The sequence below is a fragment of the Haplochromis burtoni genome, unplaced genomic scaffold (assembly GCF_018398535.1).
Source record: "Haplochromis burtoni strain Fernald_Lab_line unplaced genomic scaffold, NCSU_Asbu1 Contig_433, whole genome shotgun sequence".
NCBI lineage: Eukaryota > Metazoa > Chordata > Actinopteri > Cichliformes > Cichlidae > Haplochromis > Haplochromis burtoni.
The window spans coordinates 391,766-406,106 of record NW_024582794.1 but is presented as its reverse complement, the minus strand read 5'-3'; the positions used below and the strand labels follow the sequence as shown (position 1 = coordinate 406,106).

At 43.8% G+C, this 14,341-nt stretch overlaps 1 protein-coding gene across 1 annotated transcript in view; it reads left to right on the top strand.

Moving 5' to 3' along the window:
• Nucleotides 1–1,665: 1,665 nt before the first annotated feature.
• Nucleotides 1,666–14,341, top strand: part of cbfb (core-binding factor subunit beta) — a gene marked incomplete at its 5' end in the record, with an annotated part of 33,294 nt that continues 20,618 nt past the window's right edge. The window contains 3 exon segments of the mRNA XM_005945049.3: nt 1,666–1,909; nt 2,341–2,427; nt 6,621–6,737. Of these exon segments, the coding sequence (XP_005945111.1) occupies nt 1,832–1,909; nt 2,341–2,427; nt 6,621–6,737 (282 nt within the window).

Here is a 14,341-nt window from a genome sequence, read left to right as displayed (position 1 = left end):
GGGCATGCACAGGATGAGTCACATCATTTAAAATTAGCCCTGATTGGAGAAATTGGAAGTGTTACAACTGACCCACGTTACAACTATCCCCGGTCTCCCTACATTTTCTCGTCCATCGAATGAATCACAATCAGAGGGCGTTATGAATCCAAAGCGTGAATCGTTTTGTTACAGACACTCACGAAAAATGTAAATATGAAACAAAGAACAAAGACCAAAAAGTGGAATCTTAATTACAAATAATAAAAGAATTCCCGATGTCATAAAGAGGAGCTATAGCCTGGAGTTTGACGGCCACAGGTACAATGATTTCCTGCAGCATTCGCTGATGCATCGTGGGTGAATGAGTCTTCTGAGATGGAGAGGCTGTGGGGGATTTTAAACTTGTTTATTTATTTATCTAAGTCCTCACTCTTCTCAGTAACCTGGTATTTCTTTCTGTATGTGTACTTTAAAAGTCAAGCACAGTATGTCTGAGGAGAAGATGTTCCAAACATTTGTCGATCGCATCAGTAAATCTGTAAATGTGAGAGAACCAGACTGACTGTATGTCTGCACAATCAGAACACCGCCCATCATTTCTACAGCAACACAACATTTGATTTCTTTTTAAAGCAAACACACACCGCCCCCTCTTTATGCTCTCCCTCCCGCTTCCACTTCTCACATAAGGATCCTATAAAGTTACTGCGGCCCAAAGTAGACGCATGCGCGTTAGGTAGCGTGTGTAGTAGTATTATTATTATTGTGAATGGGGGGATGGAGGTGTGGGCATGGGGTAGAGTGGAAATGGGATGGGGGTGGGTGGCTGAGGGGGGCGGTATTTTCGGTGTACAGTCACAAGAGCGACTCGACGGAGCCAGGAAGTAGACTGTTGATGCCTTCAAGTACTTTCTAAACTGTCGTAAATGTGACCTTTGACAGCGGCGCTAACGACCTGCCAAAGCGTTACCACGAAGGAAAAAAGGAGAGAAAGAGAAAACAAGAGCTCTGCTATTTTATGAGAAACTGAAGGAAGGACTGTAACAAACGGCTGCTTGTACTCCCGACATCCACAATGATACTGCAGGCTGTTAGTGATGAATTGTAGCTATTTCCTTTTTTAAAATTCATTTTAACTCCGGGCATACTGCATTTTGGAAGCATTTTGACCTTTTACTAAATCATACTGATACATGAATGAAAATGCAAATTATGCTACACACCAGACAAATATTTCCTGTGCTGCCAGAGCATAAAACAGCTTTGTTCCCTGGCATCCCTGCATTTATTCTAATAGCAACTTTACAGACTTAAGCGCCTTTGTTTGGTGCTTTAAGGTTATCTGTATCCCAAAAATCCCTCTTGACCCACGGGTAGTCGGTAGGCCCACTGAGAAGAAGCACTTGAAAGTTACAGGTAGACTTGAGACGCGCTCATTTGTTGCCACTTGCTTGAGATCAGACGCTCGTCGAGAGAGGGAGGGAGGGAGAGCTACACGGTCAAACTGAGCTTTATCTATCGCTGTGGGTCACTTAATAAGAGCCATTTGGAGCTAGAGGCGACCCGGAGCGCGCAGGAGCCGCAGGCACAGGCAGATCATCAGTGTGTCAGCAGCAGTCACAATCACAGAGATCAGCAGCACAGAGCACATTGCTCCACACAGGGAAGGAAAAAAACACAGAGAGAGAGAGCGAGAGAGAGAGAGAGACGCGGAAGAGAAGTGAGTGAAAGAGAGACTGAGTGAGGGACGGACTGCAGCACACTCTTTAACTTGTACTCTGCGCTGCGGGATAATTACCAAAAAAAGAAAAAGAGGCGAATCTGAAGTGGCCGCAAAGTGTTGGTGAAGATGCCGCGGGTAGTCCCGGACCAGAGGAGCAAGTTTGAGAATGAGGAGTTTTTCCGCAAGTTGAGCAGGGAGTGTGAGGTGAGTCTGCTGCGCTTCTACACTCGGCGGAAATAACGAGAGAAAGGAGGCTCGTTAGAGGAGAGAAGCGTGCTGTAACAAACTTCACACTGTTGGGTAAAACTAATAAAGACTGGTAGCGCACAGAGAGGCTTTGTTATCAGTTGCTTCGACATTGTTACTCTTTGTTATTTTGCTCTTTTCCTTTATGTCGTTATGGATTTATTTGTGGTATTAATCCTGGATGAACAAAAAAAATGTATGTATTTTTTGTTAAAGGTACAAACCCCAGAGTAGAAAGAAGGATCTGTTTCTGACATCAAAAATCTAAATTCCTGTCGCTTATCTTCAAATTGCAGCTTACTGAATATCAATCAGTCCCATTCAGTGCAGATGCCAAATCAAATTCAGCTTTATGAACATGTATGTGTGTGTTATTCTTTTCTCTGTAGATTAAATACACTGGCTTCAGAGACCGGCCCCACGAGGAGAGACAAGCTCGTTTCCAGAACGCCTGCAGAGATGGACGCTCAGAAGTGGTGAGCAAAACAAACATTTTTACTCCTTATAGAAAATAACTGGATGGGAGGGCAGTCCTGTGTACCCATAATGTGACACAAACAGTGGGAAAAGTGCACCAGAAACTTTTCATTTCTATAACAAGCACACTGATGTGGATATGATGTACAGTGGCTGGATGGTGTCTTATTTGCGCTGTTGTGAATGGCACTAGTATATATGAAATTACAAAGACACGATCCCGGCACCAATACGTGACACTATGAAACCGTATTGTTAAACTGGCTTTGTGCGTGTGCGGATATTTTGATGCGTCCCTGCACCAGGAAGTAGACCTTTATCAGACATGCAGACCCACCAGACTTTACTTCACTCGCGGGCTTCTTTCCTCTGTGTTCTGCAGCTGCAGTCGTCGCATGTTATCACGCAGGCTTCACGGTTCCAACGAACGCTGTGCAGGAGGCGCGATTTGGGGCCTGAAAGCTGCCACTTAAGCTAAACCTCACCTTGCTTGTCTAATGTTGTTGTACACAGGATCCAGACGACAGTACGATACAAAAGAGTATTCACTCATTTTTTCAATAATCATGTAACTGATTAATACCTGGTAATTAGATTACTATTTTAGTTTAGATACTCAGTTGTGCTGGGCGGTCCCGTGCTCTGCTGTCGCCTGCGTCACACTGATTTATGTAGAAGTTTTTTCTTTATTTTCACTTACGGAGGAGCAGCCTGTGGGGAGCTGCGGCAGCAGGAGGTAACAGTGAGCTGGCTCTGCCATTTATCCGTTCCCCCGCCTCGCTGCGCTCTTCCAGTGCATCCAGTCAAACGTCCAGTTTGAAATGGATGCCTCCTCACACGAGCTCACTGTCACAGGATCACAATGTCAATTATAGTGCAATGCAGGTAAAACTGCAGTATTCTCCGGGGGACAGCAGTGCGCTCTCTTTGTTGTACCCAAACAGTGTGAGCAGCATTTAATGTTGCTGTGTTGTGTGAAGGCTTTAAAACAGCTCTGAGTGTGAGATGAATCTGTGAACTCCAAAGTGCAGCGTAGAAGTTGCTCAGTGTCGAACTTTAACAGTCACACAAAGCAACATTGTAACAGAAACGTATCTGCATATTTTACTGTCTTCACTTCTGTGGAAACACGACAAAGCTTTCTCCTTACAGTAAGCGCAAACAAACCCACGTGACCCGCTTTTGTTTCCTTTCAAACACACAGGGCGCAGTGTTTGCGATCAGCACTTTACCGCGTCAAAGCAAGTCTGGACACATTAATATTCTAATGATGCGATTAGCCACGTCTGTTTCAAACTTTCTATATCACGCCTCCAATAAAAGGTGAGGTCAGACGAGAAAGCCTTCGGGCTGCTGGCGCAAACACAGAGCAACTTCTGCCGTCTTAGTCATCCTCGTGGTATTTTTCACAAACACGCTGTCATCATCGGGCAGCGGCGGTGAGCCTGGAGGGTGCAGGCCATCTAGTTTTACCATCTTTTAGTGGGCCGCGTTGCGTCTGTCTGTCTGTCCGCACTGTATTTATAAGCCTCTTCTGCCGTGAGAATTGATGGCCACGGTTTTAATGGTTTGACGGCAGCTGTGACATCATGCCTCTGATTTATCTATCGGCCTGACGCCGCTAAAGACCTCCTGCTATTTTAACGGTGAGCGTGAACAACTATTAGACACAATGTGCTGTCGAGGTTGGCCTTTTATGGACGACACAAAGTCTTTTTAATACTTCTGGATTTTAAAGTTTGACCTCCAACGGATTGGGATGTGTGTGTAGCGACGTCACAACACGTTAACGTGTAGCTTTTAATAAAAGCTGACGTGTGTCAGCCCTGGCGCAGTCAGTCGATTATTTACTTTTAAAAACGATTGGGAAAAAATGACATCAGACCTTTTTCCAAGCAAAGACTTCTAAATCTCTGGGACTTTAAATAAATAGATTTCCAGAACAAACACGTAACTCACGGGCTAACTGTAGAATTCATTTTACTTGACATGAAAAAATCAAAGACAAAGTTTTAGTGGTTTTGTTTTCATTATTTTTTGAAAGTAAAATCAGATGTGCAGTAAGTCTTTAGAGTTCAATGGCTTTTAAAGAAACAGGCATTTATCTCGTTTAAAAAATCCTACTCATTTCTGTGCCTCGGCATTTTGTTAGACACGTACGTATCACGAGAAATGAAATGAGGCACACACACACTGATGCGTGGCTCTAATCGCAGGGCCATTCTAAAATGTTCAGGATTGATCTGATGAATGGGACAATAATTCAAAGTAAATGATCTTCAGCTCAGCTCATTAGAGATGAGTCCTTTTCTAAACTACTATCGATTTTCATGCTGCGCTGCTCTCTCTGTCTCTCTGGATGTCCATCTCCTTTGACTTCATTTTCTTTGCTCCTCATACTTCTCTTCATCTCACTTCATGTCCTCCTCCACCTTTGCCTCAGTTTCTTGTCTCCTCTCCTCCACTTCTGTCTTCTTTTCTGCTCCTTTGTCTCCGTTTCCCTCCATCTCTCTTTTTGCCTCCCCTTCCCTCTTTTTTCTCTCCAGCAGTAGTAGGCAGCAAATTAGTATCAGATGGTTGTAATCCAATACTTCAAATACAGCAGAAATGATGACTCGGGTGTTCTCTGCTCCCCTCCGCGTCGTTCTGTCCTTCTTCTCTTTCATTCAGTTTTTGCTCCCTCTCTGATGAGGGACAGATTTGAAAGGGTGCATAATTCATATGCTTCCAGTTTCAGTCGCATCACTAATGCCCTTAGTATTGATCTGTCTCAGCAAACGCAACACATCACACAGACACACAAAGACAGTGGGCGCACACGCACAGATTCGCATTATAAAAACGACATTTTCTAACCTAATTTTCTGCCTCTCTGTTATTCGTTGCTTTCTGACTGCAACGGAGAAATGCATTTTATTGATTTTCATTTCATTTGTGCTTCTGTGCGTTTGTGCGCATATTCCGAGCGGAGCACATCCCATTAGAGCGAGAAGCTGTTTTACAGAAATCCGAACAGAAGAAACACTAGAGCCTGGTGTGATTATATGTTTGTGAGGAGAGCAGGCCGCTGTTTCAGTTGGAGCTTTTGTTCTGAGAGGAGAGCGGTTAGACCACGAAGAAACTCAGAAAGGCAAAAGGGAAAGAGGAGGAGGGGACTTTGATGCATCGAACTTTAACATTTGTCACTTATTTTCAGCATTTCAGGTTTCCTGCTGAATGTGCTGGGATTCTTCTCATTTGCATTTCTGGACATTTAAAGAAAAAAGCCATTAACATTGATTAATTACAATAATGCCACTGAACTTCTAAATGCCAGCTTCTGGTTTGTTATCCAGTTTCAAGGCCCAAGCTGAGATATAACAGTAAGGTCGAGTAGATAAAAATGCTCATCCAGAGCCACAGCTGTGCAATATCCCCTTATTATCACTTATCACTCTGAGGTCAATATTAGCCCTCTTTACACCCTTTTAGGATTATTTTTTAATGTGCAGCCTGATAAAGTTCAATAAAAGTCGCAAAACAAATAAAGAGCAAGCGACACTGTTAAATGTAACTCAGTTAGTTTGTCATGTAGCATGTAACATATGAAAGTCCATGTTTGAATTATTAAACCAACCCAAGTAGGTTTTTTTCTTTTTGCCTATCTAACCAAACAGTCAATGGTAACTTTATTGTCCCTAACGGGAAATTGATTTGCAGTATGTCCGTACAAACAAACAAACAGACAACCAACACATCACATACACTCACCAAGATAATATAATAATAAGTGACAGAAAAGGAAAAGTGGAAGTGTAAATGCAGCCGTCCCAAACGGGCCTTCAGCTCCTCTCTTTGCTTGGACGTCACTGGCTTCCTAATACAGAATTTTGACAGTTGTGCTGTACTGGCATGTACACTGATGCTAAAGCTGTGTTCATGTGTGACAGCAGTAAGCAAGAGACTGTAGGCAGAGCATCACCATAACTTCACCCGCTGGATAGTGAAGACCTGTGGTACCAAAGTCCTGCAAAAAATATATTGTTATTTTTCTCAGAAACTAAATGAAAATGAGCATTTTGAAGTTAAAACACCAGTTGTCTAAAAAGTTGTGTTGAGATCTGTTTTCAAAAAATCAAAACTTCATGCACATTTCAAATGATCTCGTTTCACCTCTGACCGACTCAATTGTGCATTTTCCATTTCTCCACAGGCCTTCGTAGCGACAGGTACCAACCTCTCTCTCCAGTTCTTCCCAGCCAACCTGCACGGAGATCAGAGGCAGGTTCCTACGAGGGAATACGTCGACTTCGAAAGGGAGTCGGGAAGGGTAGGATGAGTGAAAGATGCACCAGCTCCAGCAAACACATTTCTTTCATTTTGTAGTGTGAAGTGCAGCAGTCAGTGTCAAGCAGCGAGACACACTGTTTGCACCTTTAATCACGCAAACAGCAAAACCTCCACAGGTTTGAAAACAGATGTTTAGTCATGTGTGCTTGATTCATATGACGTTGACATTGTGAAACTTTTAACAAAAAAAATAGAGAAATGGCGTCTGCCCCTTTGCTTTCTGTTCCGCTTTTATTCAAGAAATGAAAATGACACCAAAGACAAAAAAAGCCTCATGTGAATTTCTGAGTAGACGTGTCTCAGGACACATTTGACTTCAACTTTTAGCCAATAACAGCTGACAGAAAACACACTGATTTGGGTGTCGGGGGTCGTACAGGTGCCCACGATGGACTTGAAGGGATCAATGAGCGTGTGGACGCATTTTGTCTTTTTTGCAAAGATAAGCTTTTAAACCAGCGTGGGCTGATTGTGACGCTGTGAACAGGATCTTGTTCTCAGAGGTGAAATCGCTGCCGAGCTTCGTCTCTCACGACAGCAAATTGATGAAAACCTTGTTTGAGGCCTGAGCCTCTTCTAACATCAAAGAAGTTAAACAACTTTGAGAGCTCAGATGTTAGTTTGCTGCTCTTTCCAAAGTAATATCCACTGCTCGGGAAACTGGCGCTGCCGTGTTTATGTGTATGTTAATTGTGTCCCCTGGCGCCAAGCCTGGACTCTTCCTATGGTTGTGTGTGTGCGTGTGTCAGAAGACCCTCCACGGGCACTGGCCAGCTGAAATGAATGCCGGCTGGCGGCTCATTAAAAATGCATTCTGGGGAATCGATGGACCTCCGTGCCCTGAGGCTGACGGGCTAATCTCACACTGTTAATTATTTAGCTCAAGTGCCCTGACGTTGGGAACTCGTGTGTGTGTGCATGCACTCGTGTTAATGGGTGATTAGCATTTTGCAGACTTTGTGTTTAGTGTCAGGCAAAAGGATGCATGCGTATACGGCCGAGGCACAGTTTGCGTGTAAGACTCTCCTCTTCTCTGTCACCTTAATGGTGCTCACAGATCTATGAAGTTTTAATGAGGCCAGCACTTGTCAATGTAAAGCAGCTCAACAGTTGTTTCGTAGCACCAAAGTCGAGGCCTCGCTTTCTGTGTCTCCCTCGTGAGACGAACAATGCTGACGCTCGTGCTGACAGCGTGGCGTTTGACTCCATATTCATGTTTTAAACTGAAACACAAACGAGTCCTTCTGCTCGCTGTCCGGCTCCTTTCATGCTTCTCCAACAAAAGACAGAACGATTTCGGTCTTTTCTTTGATGTAAGATTCATTTCCATTAAAAAATACAGGAGGGCGTGGTTTCCCGAGCGCAAACAATTCCACTCTGCCGTATCAGTGCAGAACCTTTGTTCGTGCACTCGGTGTACAGTTTCTGCAGCGTTACTCCACCAATATCCCGTCTTTAGTTTCACGCACACAAACACACACTCACAGCCTGCCTCGCTATCCCACTGGACCTTCCTGCAGAAGATGACTGTCAGGCCAGGCCAGAGATCTCGTGTACGTTGCAACTTCTTCTCTTAATTACTGTCACGGCTAACCCGCACAGAGAAACCCGATGCTTGGGGATCGTTGGGGGTTTTAACTGCTTGCAAAACAATTGGTGCAGGCGAAAACTTTTCAAAATGAAATTACAGCACAGGGTAACTTTAGATATAAATGGGGTTATCGTTCTTGTAGTTCTCCTGATCCTTTCTCTGTTCGTTATTCTTTTGATTTTACGCCAACATCCATACTGCATCTCCTTTTTTCACTCTGCCAGCTGGACTTAGATCCAGATCCTTTGGGTCCCTAAGTTAGATAAATGGTAAAGAAAATGGGTCCATCCAACCCTCCGTCCACTCCCGGTATGTTTTGCACATATCCTCACTCCCACGCTGTGGGCTTCATCCCCCACTCCTTTACTCACTCTCATCCTCACTTCATTGCTCTGCCCCTCCATTTCTCCCCTTTTCCCGCCTTCGTTTCCAAACACTGATGGTGCCAAACCAGAAGAGTGGCACAGCCAGGTTAAACTTGGCGACTGAGCATATGGTGTGTGTGTGTAAGAAAGAGGGAGAGAGGCAGGGAGTGTAGAAGTTACAGGCTCTCTGTTTTGCTGCAGGCTAATGGGAGCCAGCTGTGGAGGAGGTTAATTTTAGTGTTAGCTGCTAAGTTGCTAGCAAGCCTCTGAACAGGAACTGTAGCGCGGCAGCAGCTTCGTCTGAAACTGACTACAGCAGGTTCTTATTTTAGAGTTTTGGAGCATTTAAAATGTCAAAACTTCCCCGGTCACTATGTTTCGGTTTGACTTTGCGTCGCGCTCAGCGTTGGATTGGTCTATCTGGGTCAGCCGTGCCTTGTTCAGAGGCAGGTGTGACCTGAAAATTAAACCCATTTCTAAATAAATGTTGGCTGATTAACGACAAAACAACTACACTATTATTTAAGTTTCAAATACTGAGTGGTGCTTTCTTCTGTAATCAGAGTAGTACATCGTGTTTAAGCACATTACCTTTATCGTTATTCACATAAATATGTGATTTGTTAGATGCTTAAGTCATTTTTTTGTTCATGAAAGTCCTTAAAAATCGCTTTTCCCCTTCGTTGATTCTTTCGTGGGAGTAACCACGTTTCTAAAATGGATATCTGCCTTTCTCGCCACATTCCCATCCTCCTCCTCTACTCCACTACTCTGCAGCTTTTAACAGGACAGCTCGAGACACCGCCTTTTTCATTGACCCGAAGAATCGAGGTGAAGAGGCCATAACACTGTTGGGTTGCTGTACTTGTTTGGACCCAAGGTGCTAAAGTAAAGGTGCTCTTTTGGATTGAGATGTGATGATTGTGCAGTCCACTTGTTGTCAGCAGTGTCACCAGTGTTGTGGCTTTCTGCTGCTGTAGTACATCTGTGTGAGGGTTTGGTGTATTGTTATTCAGAGATGCTCTTCTTGGTTGTTACAAGAGGTTCAATAGTGTGGATGCCCTCAAAGGCATCCACACTATTGAGTTCCTGTTTCTCTTTATTCTTTATTCCACTATAATCTAGTTGCTTCCGTACGTTTTTTGGCACTTAACTACTCCCTCAGTTTTCAGCCAATTTTCACCGTTCAAACTTTTAAAAATTCTGCTGTTTCTGCTAATGGGTACAATGACTTTTGGTGCTCATAACTTCTATACTTTTTGAGATATTGAATTTTTTTTTTTTGCAATATTTTTGTCCATTTCTTCCGCATTATAAGTGGGGTCACTGATTTTCCTCACTGGGTTGACTGGTGTTTTAGCTCATTAAGATGAGCAGCTGTTCTCAGACTGGGAGGCCCGGGTTCAAATCCCGCTTATGGCAATATTTCTTTCAGTTAACAGTTAAACTTTTTTAACTCTTTTCAACACAAATTTCAGCTTTTTCACCAATTTATTTTCAGCTGTTTTCAGAAAAAAACTCTTGAGCAGAAATTCTGCTGATTCACCTCTTTTCTGCAAAGTTTTCAGCCTTTTCACCTCTTATCAGCACAAGTCTCAGCCGCTTCTGCTCATTTCAGCAGAATTGTCAGTCTCTCCACCTCTTCTTTGTGAGAATAAGCTTGGCTCAGTGAGATGAGTAGCTCCCTTGAGACCAGGAGGGCCAGGTTCGAGTCCTGCTCATGGCAACATTTTTCTTTTTCAGCAACAATTTTCTGCTTCTTCACCGCCATACAACTTTTTGCAAGTTTTCAACTTTTTCAGCTTTTTCAGCAGGCAACTTCAGCATTAAGGCATCCACACAGCATTTTCGCAGGAAATGCAAATTTTTCTAGTTGCAGTTGCCTTCTCCTCCTGACCTCAGCATCAGTAAGGTACTTTTGCCAAAGCTGCTGCTCACTGAATACTTTCTCCTTTCTTTACTTTTTATTGTGATATATACGGATGCTCTTTTGCAGGATGTCCTGAGCATGTCTACGCGCCTAAATGCATTGATCTGCTGCCATGTGAGCGGCTGATTAAATATTAGCATTAAGCAGAAGTTGAACGGGTGTGCCTAATAGAGTGAATTTTTTGCGTGTGAAGACACAGCAAAACTAACTGAAAACCTGTTCATGAACCAGGCCATTTTCAGTCATACGTGTATGAACTGTAAAGGTCTAGTTGTGTGAATGCTGTGTGATGGTTTTCAGCGCTGAGGCTCCGTCTCTGTTAAGGGTTCTGACTTTGATCCGGTACGACGAGCCTGCACTGACACTTTTTCTTCTGCTGTGAGAAGTAATCAGATCTGCAAAGTCGTCGAGCTTGCAACCCAAAAAACTTTAAAGGATCGTCAGGTGATAACTTACCGTTTGTCATGACAGCACAACTGATGGCAATTAACTCCACTTTTTATATTAATTCACACCACAAATATGTCGCACACCCAGTGGGCCTTACTTTCTCTTTGTTGGTGCCTCTCCGTGCCAAATGATTAGATACTTATTGTGCCTGCAGATAAAAGTTGTTCCAGATCGATAGGAGTGAATAGAAAATATGGCAAATATGGACACAGCTGTTGATGTATGTTATTGCACCGTCGCAGCTCCACGCCAAGAGTAAACGGACAACTTTTGAGTCATCGACAGCTTTCAGAAGAAGAATGTTCGCAATCATAGTCACTCTAGAAATGTCGCTCTTTTTAGGTTAGATACACAACAGTGGTGCAAATCAGCTGCTGCAGAAAGTGGACATTTCAAATGAAGTCAATGTCAGAATTACACTGTACACTGTGATGGATGCAAAGTGCTTCGGCTTCTTTGATCAATGTGAGAAGACGCCAGCTGTGAACCTAAATGTGCATTTCAGTGTGTTTGTCTGCTTTGTGCTCCAACCTCAGAGTTGTTTTCAAAGATGGTGAAAAAGTTCTTCCAGATGGCAGCGATCCCTCTGACACACACAAGCCCTCGCAAATCATTTCTTATCTGACGCCTCTGCTGCCCTCTAATTTATTCATCGGCTTTAAGCCTCCAGGACTCTGTCACAGCAGCATCAAGTGTGCGTGCATGTGTGCGTGCGCGGTGTGCGGTGTTATGTTTCCCTCTGAACGGAAGCTGTGCCATCGGTGCGTGACTTGTCAGTGACATCATCAAAGCCAGACCACTAATTGGTTCCCTCTGCTACTGCTTCTCTTCATCCAAGCCTGTGTGTGTGTGTGTGTGTGTGTGTGTGTGTGTGTGTGTGTGTGTTACTTCTCAGACAGCCCGAGTGGCTTTTCCGTTCATTTTAATGAAGGTTGTTTGATTGAAATAAGTTAAAGTAAACTTTGATCTGAGCCCCACAGAGACACACACACCCCACACACACATCCACACACACATCCACACATCCAGACACACATCCATGTGCTTCTCCTCCCACAGAGTATCATGTTTCCTGCTCAAGGGCTCAGATCAATGACCACACCCACTCCCACAATGCACTGTTCTGTCTAGTGTCCTCTGTTTGCATGCTCTTTGTGCGCGTCCCCGTGCTGCATGTTCACATCGTGTCTTTGTGTTTGAATGGAGCTCTCTTTCTGGACTCGGGCTTGAACAGAGCGCGAGCTCACTCTGGTGAGGAATCCAGCACGAGTGTGTCAGTCCCATTCCTCTGCTCTTAGTCCTTCTCTTCCAGTAAACGTGTGCTGAGCTGGAACAAAGTATGTGCAACAGTTCACCTGTGTGTTTCTGTCCCTGTGAGCCTCAGATGTCCTGACGCGATCGCACACTTTTCTCGTTCCCGTTGCTGTTTTTATTGTTTTCCTGCCTCTAAAGAAGGACAGCCAGTGTTCTGAGTGGAAATGTTTTATACGTTATGCAGTTTTATGTGTACTTTGTACCTCTGAGTTATTCTTCTTTTTTTAAGCTTAGGGTTCTCAAAATGTGGTCAGCGGGTGCACTGGCAGCATTTCACGTGCCCTGAAAGCACATCAAGGAAAGAATTCACTTCTGCTCATTTCATTCATTCATAATTCACGTTCAGAACGAGGACAAAGGTGAATGTGCTCTTTTGTTGCCGTCATCGCAGCGCTCTAAGCCTTCCTAACATTGACAAATACAGCTGGTTTTTCAGAAATCAACAACAGTTAAAGTGTGAGCCAGCACAGAAATTTAGTGAGCAGTGTGGAACCACCATCCTCGTAAAGGACGCATTAACTAACTAAAGGCTTTTCGTGTGTTTACTTTAGCTTCACACCCAAGCTCACATGTTGGCATCAAAACTATCAGAAAACCTTTAAAATGGTTTAAAGGGACATGTGTAGAAAACTCACAGCACGTTGTGATGTGAACTACACTGTTTCCCCATTAACTTACTACACTTTGTTCTCCATCACCTTTGGTTTGCATGTAAGTCTACATGGGAAAAGGGAAACTGCTAAATACTGAGAAGATGCTGGATGAGCACAGATTGGAAGCTGAGCTTTGAAACACGCTGATGTTGGCTGAGCTGCTTCAAACCTGATGAACAGGATCAGCTGCAGTTTGTGGATCGGTGTAGCGGCAACAGCGCGTTTCTCCACAAGAGAACGACGTGCCAAACACAAAGCGATGTCTGCAACATCATTATTTCAAACCTACAAGATGCATCTGTTTTCCTGCATCACAGTAAACATGGCAACCTGTTGCTATTTGGAAAATGTTGCTGCTTTGCTGCGAAGTTTTTTTCTTTGCCTGATCAGATATAAATCATTTTCTTGTTTGGACATTAAGCTCCGCCCCCAGCTCCCCATCCTCCACACGGCTGTCAACCGTGTTGACAAAATCAAGCATGATGAAAATAATAATGTAATGAGAATAGCGAGATACAAAAAACACAAATGATTTGATTCCTGCTCCAGTAGCTGAGTAAAGCAGACTTTCTCCAGGTCACATGACACGGGACGTAACCTTCATCTCCAGGGTTTCTGGCTTTGGACCTCCTCTGATGTCCTGCAGCTTCTCTTCAGTTGCTGGACTGAAAAAAAAAACACAAACACAATGCTTTGGAAATCTGCAATCATATCAGGTAAACTGTGTCTGCAGAATATTTGGCAATGCAAAATGTGCTGGTGAGTGTCAGCACGTGTGAGTCTTTGGAAAAATATTTAGTACGAGCTCGTGCTCTCTCTTGTTTGTAAGTGCATCTCCAGCGTGTGGAAGGATTTGCATGATATTTCCATGAAAGCCATAGGAACATGCCACAGTTTCTGGCCCTCTGGTGCACACAGAAAGGACTTTGCATAGCAATGATGCACATTATGTGTCTCCGGGCAGTTAGAGATTCAGACTGGGGCAGGGCCAAGTCACTCACAATAGAGGCACCAACTGCCAGGAACAATTGTTTTGCAATACAAAGATATGACCTGAAAAAAGTTTCAACATTTTCGCTCTGTGAAAACTGAAAAGTGAGGCCTGTGAATCAGTTTGCACAAAGAGAAAAGTTTCTTCTTCGTGGGTTCGTGTTTGTTTGTCTTCACCTTCCTCTCACATCTGTCTCAGATCATTTAGATGGAAGCTCAAAGTCCTATTTGACATCATCCAAGATGACCTGGCAGTTACTGTTTGTCATGTGGCGCGCGTGTGAGTGTGTG